This window comes from Vicugna pacos, chromosome 16 (genome assembly GCF_048564905.1).
Source record: "Vicugna pacos chromosome 16, VicPac4, whole genome shotgun sequence".
In the NCBI taxonomy this organism is placed as follows: domain Eukaryota; kingdom Metazoa; phylum Chordata; class Mammalia; order Artiodactyla; family Camelidae; genus Vicugna; species Vicugna pacos.
Window position 1 is genome coordinate 42,449,605 of NC_133002.1, and position 12,222 is coordinate 42,461,826.

Genomic DNA, 12,222 nt, shown 5'->3' on the forward strand with positions numbered 1-12,222 from the left:
ATTCAGCAGTGCTTGGAGACATTTTTGATGGTCACTATTAGGGGGTAGGTTGCTGGTATCCGGTGGGCAGAGGTTGGAGATGCTGCTTGACAACCTGCAGTGCACAGGAGAGCCCCCACAACAGAAAGTTCCTCAGTCCCAAATGTCAGCAGAAACCCTGGGCTAGAGAGACTCACCCCCCTGGAGTCCATTTTAACACCCAGCCCCACCTGAACCACTGACAGTCGTCACACTCGTTTATCCCTTGGGACCGGGTTTCCCAAATTTTGCTGCACATTAGAATCACCTGGAGATCTTTAAAAAGTACTAGTGCTGGGTCCCACCCCAGACATTCTGATTCCCAATTCTGGAATCGCGTGCAATCTGGATATGAGAATTTTTTTTCAAGCCTCCCAGGTGATACCAAAATGCAGAAAACCCTGGGAACCAGTGCTTTGTCTGGGGGCTCGGGAGGCTCCCACTATCTGCTGTGGACCAAGGACAGCTAGTGGATGCTGATGGCAGAAGGAGAAGTCACCACAGAGTGAACACAACCAAAGACTGCCCAGCCCCCCACCAGGGTCCCAGGGACAAGCCAGTGTGGAGTCAGCACTGACAAGGTCTATCATGGGGATCCAGGCCTCCTTGGAGCCATTAGAGACAGCTTCGAGGATGATGAATTAGTTAGAGCTGATGGAGGCCTGAGGAGGAGGTTAACTAGACCGCCTTTGTCACCGTCTGGGCAGGAGATAATGGGCCTGAACGGGAGGCGGGCGGGAGAGGACAAATCCTGGTGACTCAGGGGCTTCACAACCCAGTGACAGGGAAAGAACTGGATTCGGAAAAGAGAAAAGGTTAATTGAGAGTGAGTGCAGTCTGGGGCCAGAGCAGGAAAAGATCAGTCAGTGGCTGAAGGCGGGGGCGGCAGCTGACAGTACCAGGAAAGGGGTGACCTGGGGAGTAGGGACCAGGAAGTCGGCCACAGGGCAACAGGAGCTGAGACCCGGAGGGCTGACCCACCTGGATACCTGGAGCGGAAGCTGCACAGGTGGGGTGAACCTGGCCTGCAGGATGGGTCACATATGGCGCTTTATTTTTTAAATTATTGAGCTAGTTGTCAAGATTTTGCCTAACACACCAGATTTCCAGCTTCTCCTGTGATGTGGAAGATCTGGGGAGACAGGTGGCCTTCCTGTAGTGTGCTCACAGGTGCCCCCTAGACCCTTCCCAGCGGTTGTATTCAGCCCTGCCAGATCCCTGCGGGCATCAGGTCTGTCTTCAGAAAGAAGAGACCAGGTCCTAAATCAGAAAGTGGCGAAGATGGAGGAGTTGATGGGGAAACAGAAATGGAGAGCTGACCTCTCGTGGCCTGGTCCTGCCCACACCGCCTTCGCGCTGGGCCACGTCATTTACTGATCCGTAAATAAGGAGGTGAAAGCCCATGACCTCTCGTTGTCCATCCTCTTGTCCATCAGGCTCCCCGCAGGCTGCCCGGGCCAACCTCTCTGGCCAAGCTTTGAAATGAAGCCTAGAAAACCTGAGCACTTCCAACAAACATCAACCCAGGCAGTAAGAAATCCCAAACACACCCAAAGAGGTCAAGGATGACCAGGGGAAGAGAAGACTCAGGGAACAACAGCCACCTTCCAAAGCCTAAGGGGCTCTCAGGAGAAAGCTGGATTATTAGCCTTGTCTAGGGCTGGAGGATGAGGGACCAAGACGCGGCAGTTTCAGAGATTCCAGATGAAAATAACAGTCAGCTTTGAACAATCAGAGCTGCGGTGCAACAGAACAGGCATCCTTACCAGGTAATGCTCTGCCGGTCACTGGGGGTGACCATGCTCAGGCTGGGTGACTAGTGCCCTAAAGGGCACAAGGTATTCACATAGTGCCTAATTTGACTTTCTTTTAATTCAAGCCCTAAGAGTCAAGGACTCCAGAGATCTGGGGGTCTTTCCTGAAGGTTCCCTTTTCCTCTTCCAATGCTCCCAGTGAAAGCTGTTGGGGATCAGGTTCTAGACTCAGCCTTCCAGAGACGCAAGGCCAAAACGGTCTGGGAAAAGCACAGACTGCCCAGTCCCTTGCTCCCCTTGCCCTTCAGCCAGACCCAGCAAGCCCTGCCGCACGGCCCCCATCCCAGCATAGCCTCACCCAGGCCCCCCCTCAGAGGCAAAAGGAGCAGCTAGCTCCTGGGGGGGCTCTCAGCACAAGCCAGAGGGCCATCTACATCCCCTTCTGATACCCCCATCCCCACTCCCTGCTCCCAGCCACAGAGGAACCGGCAAGAGGAAGGGGAGAGAAGCAAGCACCCCCCAACCCCAGACACCTCAGTGCATCCTGGGCACCTGCCCATCAGAAGCTTCTCCTGGGGATGCAGGGATCCTGACACACTCAAGGGTCCATGGTGTATGGACACAAAGCATAAGAGATACACAGTGTGGGGAGTCAGAGCCTCTCGCCAAAACCCAGCTGAAGCAATTCCCCCCCAGCCTTGGCTGAATTCAGCTCCTGGGGAGCCAGAGCCCTCCAGCCTCCTCTTCATGGGACCCTGAGCCTTCCCATCCAGACCAGGCCATCAGGCCTCTGAAGAAGCTCAAGGGTACGGCCAGAGACCTGGGAGTGCACAAGGGCTTTCAGGGAGCTGAATGGGGTGAGGGCCTCCCAACCAAGGATAGCTGGACTGGGGCTGCAGGATGCAGGCCACCCCATTGACATCTCTTCTGCATCCCTGCCCTTGTCACCAGCAGTAACAGAGCCCTGTCCCACAGGATCACCAAGGACCACTCAGCTCACCAGCCATGCGGAAAACACCCTCACAGGGTCCCAGGAAGAAGCAGAGCCCCTCCTGCCCGCCATCCCACACTCATCTCAGAAGAGCCCCAGGCCCAGTACCTACTGGTCATAGCTGCCAGCGGCTCCCTGCTGCCCATCAGCAGATACGACCAGACCTGGTCAAGACCCAGGTTGCTGCTTGGCCACGAAGAAATCAGAACAGGGACTCACCAGGGCTTCCTGGGCATGGTGGGGACTGGCCAGGATGAGGGCCAGGAGCACGCAGATCCCTGGGATTTGCAGACCCTGCTGTCTGGCAAATGGCACCTCCAGGTGCTTCCCGCGTGCCCGGCAATGAAATCGGGCCCCAGCCCAGATGCTGGTGAAGCACCCGCCTGCCTTGCTTCTCCCCATAGCCACTCACACCCCACGACTCCAGATCCCAAAACAGACATGTTCGTGGTTACCATAGGAACTCGCTAAAGCCAAAAAAGGCACCACACAGTCACCCACATGGGCCCTCAAAGCTCACGTCCACCTGCATGGACAAGTATGCACGCACGCCTACACACACCTACACACGCCAGCACTGTTCTCAGGCTGGGGGACCATCCTAAATAAATCACTGAACCAGGGCTGATACTTGAAACAGAAACAGGGATGTTCCCCTAGGCCCCACATGGAACGTGTCTGGAAGTGGGTTCCCTGCACACCCGGTGTAGCAGCTGTCAATTACAAGAGCAATGGCACCAGCCAATGCTCACCTGGTGCTCACCTGCCAAAGGCACTCCCAGAGCTGTGTGGGGACAGGAGCCCGGACTGCCACCAGCTCGGCCTGCAAGGCCAGAGTGAGAGCGCTGCCCAGCCTGCTTCTCTGGCCACAGACCAGCTCTTGCACCCCTCAAGATGCTGCTCCTCTCCTCTGCACCCTTCTATGGGAGGGCAGGGGCGGGGGCTGGGTATAAAGGCTGGGTTCTAGGCCAGCCACACATGAGGGGAGAGGGGAAAGCGGGGAGCAGAGATTGTATATTCAGAGCCTCACTCTCTCCCTCTACCTGGAACTGTCCAAACTCCCATCTTCATCCGTGGGACCAACATCCACTCACTCAAGGGCTCACCCAGGGACTTGAGTCTTCATCTTGACTCCTCCCTTGCCCTCTTCTCCCACATCCAGACCAGCTCCAGACTGGGGAGTCTGCCTCCTCGAGCACTCTCCAGTCTGTCCTCTCTCCCCAACCCCATTGCCCTGCTCCGGCCTCCAACCTCTCCAGTGAGTCAGCAGATATCAGCCAGAGGAACCTTCAGACTCAAATCACATTACCCCCCTGCTTTAAAGCCTTTCCGTAGCTCCCAGTCACCCAGAGAGGCAAGCCCAGCCCCCTACACAGCCCTCCCACACTCCCGGACGTGGCCCAGCCTGTCCCCACATTCGCACCCAGTGATCTGTCTGGTGTAATAAAAGCACCTGGGTCCCTCCCAGCCCGCACCATTCACACCTCACTGCCTGTGCGCAGTTGCTGCTGCAAGTGCGTCTCCCCTCTCCATGCTGACCTCACTCCCCCGGGAGATGGCTAAGGCATCACCAAGTCTCCAGGAAGCCCTCCTCCATCTTCTCCAAAGACAACTCTGTTGGCACTTGTCACATTCCATTGCGATTGTCTGTCTGTCTCCCTGCAGGGCTATAAGCTTTCAGGAACAGAAACTGTCTTCTATCTCTGCTTCCCCACCAGCCCCAGGGCCTAGCACTGGGCTTGGAATGTAGATGCCCAGGAAATGGGAGCTGAACTGATTCAGCTTTCTAACCCCCCAAACATCGAGCTCCCCCTGTCCTTGGCAACCCCAGCAAACTCAGCAGATGCCCTAGGTGTGTAGAAGAGTTGACTGAGATGGGGCAGCCCCAGAAGGTTCTAGAACTTCTTGGTGGTGCCTCAAGGATTCTTGTAATTCACAGTAAACAAAGGCCTGGTGGTCAAAGATGGGGAAATGAATTGGTGATCATGGCCCTCAAACAATGCATGGAAGAAAGCCGTTACAGTGGAATCAAGGGGTGGACTGTGCAGGGATGGGCTTTCTGGAAGGCAGACTGGAAAGCTGGAGGCAGAGACTTGATGCACAGTCACCAGGGGCCTGACTCTGCTCTCTCCCTCTGCCCCACCCCAAAATGCAGCCTTGCCAGTGACACCAAGAGAACCTGGAGAGGCAGATGTCTGTACAGGCAACCACCCAGATTTTGTGCGTAATCCTCAGGATGGAGCAAGAGCCCTGAGTTTAAAAGGGTTGTGACGTAGCAAGAAAGTGAGTTTCTGGATGTGGCAAGCCCCCATCCTGCATGGACACTGACTCCAGCAGCTGCCATCAGGGACCCCAGGGGCCAAGGGAAGTTACACTGAGACAGTGCCTGCTCCTGCCCTCCAGTCACCTCACTTCTAATAGGATTTTTAATTCTTAACTGGTGAAATCTGAAACCTCCAGAGTAGGGACAGCTGTGTGGTAGCTTCTGACCAAACCACAGGAAGGCTGAAGTGCGCCCCAGCCAGGCTGCTGGGAAAACGGCTCCTCTAGGCCCTCTGCCTCCTCCTCCTGAGGAAGAAACAAGGGGCCACAGCCCCCTCGAGGCCCTAGTACATGCTTTCTCTCTATTTAGAGATGCCCACTTCCAGTGACCAAAGCAGGGACCATCAATTTAAAAGTTGGATTCTCTTTCCTACACAGCAATGGGTTTTAGATTTTCCCATCAACAGGAGTGTGTGCGATGCCGGGCCTGCAGCAGGGGAGACGACTGCACTGAGCCATCCCCATGCTCACCTGGTCCCAAGACGGCCAGTGCTTGTGTACCACAGTCATCTCAGATGACTGGGGCACGGCTCCCCTGCCCATGAAGTGCACATGTGTGTGCATGCGTGCGTGTGTGTGTGTGCACACACACACACACACACACGCACACGCACACGCCTATCTTTCCAGAAAAGCAGGGGTCTCTGAGAAGGAGGGCAAGGGGCAGCAAAGAAAGAGTGGAGGAAAGTATCTGTGGTTCCCAGCTACCCACTCTGGATGCTGCTTCAGGGAGCTCCACGAGCAAACTCCCGCCCCTGCCAACCTGGGCTGTCCCCTGGGGGAATCCAGTCTGACCATGGCTCAACTTCTGCTGACATGGACCTCATCCCAGGCTGGCCCAGAGCAGGCTGGAGAAGGGAGGTTCCCCACCTACAGACCATGTCTCTCTCTCGCCAGCCCTTCCCCTGCATGTGATAGGCTGACCGTGACGACCCAGAAGTGATCCATCCAGCAAATACAGACTGAGAACCTGCCATGTGCCAGGTACGGTGTTAGGCTGCAAGGAGCCAGAGATGAAGCATGCCTCTGCTCTTAAAGACATTCATTCACACATGCATGCATTCACTTATTCAACAGCCAGCACCTACTGTCATCAAAGTCCTAAGAGAAACACAAAAGGACAAAAGCCATGAAGGTGAACCTCTAGAAAATCAAAGCCAGAAGAGAGCAAATTGGACACCAGCCCAACCATCCCATTTTACAGATGTGGAAACTGAGGCTCAGAGAGGTTAACGATTTGCCCGTTTGTTAGTCTGGGGCTATAACCTTGGTCCTCCAACTCCTTCTCCTGCATGTGCTGCCACCACCCCCTCTCCAGTGTCCCTCTGTGGCTCCAGGCCCCCTGCACCCCTTAACTCTGAGGGTCCTTGTCATTCAGGTACCACAGCCCCTCTCAACCTGGGCCTCCAGCAGGGGCTAGGCCCTCCCACCCACAGCACTGTGGAGGCAGAAGTGCATTCTGGGATCAAGGCACCAGATTCCCTATCTACAGGGACAGGTGTGGAGAACTATTCAGTTCCAGCCTGGACTGAGCCAGCCATGAAATACAGGCCTGGATTCAAATCCCAACTGCATGACCTATTTACTGATGACCTTGACCAAGTTTCCTAACCTCTCAAGCCTCCCTTTCTCTTTGGTAAAATGCAGAGAGTAGTGGAAGCTACTTCACAAGGTGGCTGTGAAACCTCAGGGAAACTGTGATGAAAACTGAGCACGTGGTAAGTGCTCAATAACAGCAGGGCCAGAGCCCCCGTCTTCAGAGCCGCATGGTTCAGGGACACTTTCAGGAGTTGTATGGCTGACTGTCTTCGTGCAAGGACACCAGGTAGCTGGGGAAGGAGCCGAGGCAATCAGGAGCATGGGCTACAGCCCAGGGGTGTCTGGTGCTTAGGAGAAAAGCCAATAGGAGGCACTAGCAGAGAGAAAGATATCTCACCCAGCAGAGGCAGAATGAAGGCAGCGTCTCCTAAGGCTAGCAGAGCCCTAGCACGTGCAGTTGGCTGCCTAGTAACCTATCAGTAAGCAAAGCCACACCCTGGGCACCGGGGCAGAATTTCACCTTAGGTATTAGTGGGGGGAAGCAGGGGACGAGCAGGTACTGATCTTCCTTTTAGTGCCCAGGGTCGTGGGGGTGGCCAGATAAAACCTATGGTGTCTGCCCAGCTCGAGATTCATCTTTCTTCTCTGAGAACTAACCCCTGCCACAGAGAGAGGAGGCTGCAGCCGCCATGTTTCATCCATAAAACCTCACCTCTCCAGCTAAACTTATTGGACCAAACTGGACCAATCAGATTCCCTCTTTTTTTTTTAACAGTTTTATTGAGATGTAGTTTTTATACTACACAATTCACCATTTTTAAGTATACAATTCAATGGTTTTTTGTATATTCACAAAGCTGTGCAACGATTACCACTCAAGTTCCAGAACATTTTCATCACCCCCCAAAAAGAAGTCTGTATCTTTGCAATCACTCCCCTCATTCTCCCAACAACCTCTCCAGCCCTAGAAAACCACCAATCTATTTTCTGTCTCTCTGGACTTGCTTATTCTAGACATTTCATATAAATAGAATCATACAATATGTGGTTTTCAATAACTAACCTTCACTTACAATGTATCCAGGGTTTATCTATGTTGCAGCATGAATCAGTACTTCATTCCTTCTTATGGCTAAATAATATACCATCGTATGGTTATGCCACATTTTGTTCATCCATTCATCTGTGGATGGACATTTGGATTATTTTCACTTTGGGCTATTATTAACACTGCTATGAACATTCATGTACAAGTTTCTGTATGGACATATGTCTTCATTTCTCTTGGATACATACTGAAGAATGGAACTGCTGGTCATACGGTAACTCTATGTTTAACATTTTGAGGTTAAATTGTTTTCCAAAGTAGCCACACCATTTCACATTCCCACCAGCATCCTCACCAACACTTGTTATTATCTGTCCTTTTGATTATAGTCATTCCAGTGGGTGTGAAGTAGTATCTCACTGTGGCTTTGATGTGCATTTCCCCGATGACTAATGATGTTGAACATCTTTTCCTGTGCTTATTGGCCATTTGTATATCTTCTTTGGAAAAATGTCTACTCAGATACTTTGCCCATTTTTAAATTGCGCTTTTGTCTTTGTACTACTAAGTTGTTAGAGTTCTTTGTATATTTTAGATAGGAGTCCCTTATCAGATATATGATTTGAAAATATTTTCTCCCATTCTGTGGGTTGTCCTTTTACTTTCCTGATGGTGTCCTTTGTAACACAAAAGTTTTTAATTTTGATGAAGTTCAATTAAACAATTTGTTGTTGTTGCTGTTGCTTGTGCTTTTGGTATCATACCCAAGACATCATTGCCTTATCCAAAGTCACAAAGATTTTCATCTATGTTTTCTTCTAAGAGTTTTATAGTTTTGGCTCTTACATTTAGGTCTTTGATCCATTATGAGTTAATTTTTGTATATGGTGTGAGAGAGAGATTCAATTTCATTCTTTTGCATGTGGATATCAGTTGCCCAGCACCATTTGTTGAAAGACTATTTTTCTCCATTGAATTGTCATGACACACTTGTTGAAAATCAATTGACCACAAATATGAGGGTTTATTTCTGGACTTTGAATTCTATTCCATTGATCTATACATCTATCCTTATGGCCAGTACCAAACTCTCTTTTGATTACTGTCACTTTGTAGTAAATTTGACATCAGGATTATAGTCCTCCAATTTTGTTCTTCTTTTTCAAGATTATCCTTGAATTTCCATATGGAAATTAGGATCAGTTCATCAATTTCTGCAAGGAAGTCAGCTGGGATTTTAACAGGGATGGGTTTTTAGTTCCTATCCAACCTCTCCACATCTATAGCTCTGCCTCCCCACCTTGGGTTCCCTGAGGCACCCTAGGATTTTTTCCATAAATTCCATCCTTGGCTTAACCAGATTACACTGGGTTTTTGTTTCTTACAATCAGAAGAATTTTAATCAAGTATAAGTAGGAACACCGTCCTACACTCTGTCCCAGACAACACTCTCCATGCCACCTCCCCAAGGCCTAGACCCTCAGACTGCCCTCCAGGGACCCAGAAACCCCCTAGGGTCCCAATCGCAAACTGGTCCATGCCCCCAGCCGTTCACTTCACCCCATAGCTAGTTTCTTTCCAGTACGTGTATCTTCTTTACCAGTTAAAACAAACAGGCCCTCAGTAAACACTTGTGAAATTGAACTAGATGTCTCAAGACAGCACCAAAAAACCCCCACCCTCCCACCAGTCTACACCCTTTAGTAACCCAGCTTCATGCCTGGCATCTCATTCAATACGCAGATAGGAAGCTCTAGAAAAGACAGACATTGTTGTGCCCATTGGACAAAGGAGACAGAAAATGAAGTCCAGGGAAGTTATGTGTCTTACCTGAGAGTGACTTGTCCTGAACCCTGGGCTGCACTGATGCACACCCATAGCAACCAGCACAGGCACAGGTGGGCCCCTTGTCCAGCCCCATCTTTAAGAGCTGCTTTAGGAGCTACCTCCTACCAGCAGTCTTCCATGACTGTTCCCACTGCATGCCTGGTGTCAACTCTACAGAGAGACTAAAAGCTCTCAGAAGGTGGGGACGGTTTGCCACGCATCCCTGCCCTGGTACCTGCCTGCCCTCACCCTTCCGAGCAAAACAAACCAGATTGGGAAGCCTCCTTAACTTGACCGCCTTATATGCCAACTCTTGAGACCTGCTGTGCTTTGCCCAGGGACCTGTATCCAGGGGATGCAGAGTCAGTACTGGTGACCTAATGGCATAGCAGAGGTGCTCTTCCACTGAGATGGGGGAGTTACAAGCAGGAGGGGCTGCCTCTGAAGGCAATTTAAAAATTAAATATTTTAAAAATAAAATAAAATAAATATTACCCAGTAGAGGAATTTTTCATGCACAAACTAATTCTTAGGTAGCAGGATAATATTTTGAGCTAGTGACCAATGCTGGTTTTCCCTTCTTTTCAATTCATTCAATTGGAGAACGTGGCTGGTCAGTACTCCTTGCCCGAGGGAGGGATGCAAACGGGAGTTGATGTGTTAAGTCTCAAGGGAGAAAGAGGATCCAGATGCCAATGAAATGGTTCAGCCAGAAACATGGGGGGAAAAGGAACCACGGTTGATGAGAGAGGAGCAGTCAGAGGTTCTAGGACGGAGGGGTGCCTGCTCAGTGCTCCACACACAGATGAGATGACACGCTAAATCTGATGCTGGAATTCACTCAGAGCCTCAGGACCAGGCTGATCAGGATGAGAGATGTCTGGTAACAGATGACTCAATGACCACACACACACACACACACACTGAGGGTTTTTGTCCAGTCCTAGAACTATGCGGCACAATTTTTCAAGAACGTGGGAATGTCAGAAAGACAACCTGATGGGACTGGGGCTCCACACAAAAATTAAAGCGATGGAAAATACAATTACCTTTCTTACAGCCCTGAGCTGTGGCCTGAAATTCACATTGCCCTACACATTTCCACCAGGCTGGGGCCTGCTGCTTCCTCCCCAGCGTCTGCCTTTCCCCAGATGCTGCAGGAATCAAGAGCCTCCTCCAACCCCTGAAGCCCCTGGACTGAGAATCTGACTAATGCAACAGCCCTGCTCACACAACCTGGAGGGAAATGAGGGCCCCCACAGAGCTCAGGTCTGCCATTACCTCTGACCTTTACGTAACAGGAAGTGGCTACTTACTTGACCTTCAGGCTCGCCAGCATGGTCTTGTCGATCCTGCGAAGAGAAAAGCAAGGGTTTCTGTCAGGGCCAGGGCTGAGGGCTCCCACCTAGCACCTGCGGGGGACAGGTCCCGGGGCCAGCCCTGACCACCAGCCCCACAGGCCCTGCAGGGGACAGCACTGCTTCAGGAGGAAGGACGTTCTCCCCCAGCCCAGGAAGGGAGGACCGAGAGCTCTGGGACAGCTGGAGCCACAGATAACCTGGTAAGGCCGGTCCTGTTATTCTCCCCATTTCAGAGATGAGGAAACGGGCTCAGGAGGGTAAAATCACTGGCCCAGTACCAATCCCGGTATCTGACTCCAGACCCAGGGGTCTTAAGTACTCTCCATGTCGTCTCTCCCTTGGTCACCCACACACAGCAACAGGACTCTGCAACCCAGCTGCATGGGTCACTGGTGGCTGGACAACCAACATATGGATATTTCCTGAGCTTCTGCTTTAGAAAGATGCCAGCACCTCCAGTCCCGGGGACCCTCTGTTCTGGAAGCTGCTGGTCCTGCCAAGGATGCAGAAGCCCCTCCTGGGACAGAACCTGACAGCAGGCTCCAGGGTGCATGGGAGGTGGGAGCTGTTGGGCACAGGAGCTCAGAGCGAGAAGATCACGTTTGCGGCAGACTGTCCCGGCAGCCAGCTCCTCCGCCCCAGCCTGCGCCCACCCTCGCTGGAAGCCAAGGCAGTGCTGCTAGGCTTCTATTTTTACGCTCTGCATATGCCAGCCCTTATGGTTGGTAGAAGAGGCCCTTTTCTCTCTCTAGAGACAGAAATGTAGGTGAGATTCCCGCTATCTGTGTCTCCTCTTGCTTAGGTGTCACAAACGCCAGAATCACCATCACCATCAATGTCACCATCGCCATCCATGCCACCAAAATCACCACCACCTCCAGGATGCTCAAAATCCTGGCAAGTTCTTATAGCCACCTCCGTCCAGCAGCTCAGCTCTGCCACTCACTTCCCATGCTCATGACTACTGGGGCCAGCAGGGCGAGGGGAGCAGTGTCAGGGGCCACACAGTGAGGACGCAGAGCTGCCCCAGCAATCCCAAGTCAGCACCAAGCCCTTGAGCTGGGGGGTAAGATCCTTTCACTCTGAGTAAACTCCCAGCATCTTCTGATCTCAGTGCCCAACAACAAAATAAGACACACCCGAGGCTTGCGGCCCAGATCCCTCCCTTCCCAGCTCCTTCCCCACATGCTCCTGGGCCCCTTCCTTGGGGCTTCCATGAGATTCCCAAGGGTCTCACAGGCGCCTAACACCCTCTGGAATGCAGACCCTCCTCCACTCCCATTCAACCCACTGAATGGGAGGAAGCCGGACTCAGGAGTCAGACCCCTGCACTCTGCAGTAATATCTGTGACGAGAGCAATC

At 51.9% G+C, this 12,222-nt stretch overlaps 1 protein-coding gene across 2 annotated transcripts in view; it reads right to left on the minus strand.

Moving 5' to 3' along the window:
* The window catches only part of RAP1GAP2 (RAP1 GTPase activating protein 2), a 167,535-nt gene that overhangs the window by 138,917 nt on the left and 16,396 nt on the right, over positions 1–12,222 (minus strand). For both annotated transcript variants that reach the window (XM_072939016.1, XM_006219061.4), the window contains exon 2: positions 10,816–10,851. In XM_072939016.1, the coding sequence (XP_072795117.1) occupies positions 10,816–10,838 (23 nt within the window). In that variant the 5' untranslated portion in view covers positions 10,839–10,851. The remainder of the gene's footprint in view (positions 1–10,815; positions 10,852–12,222) is intronic.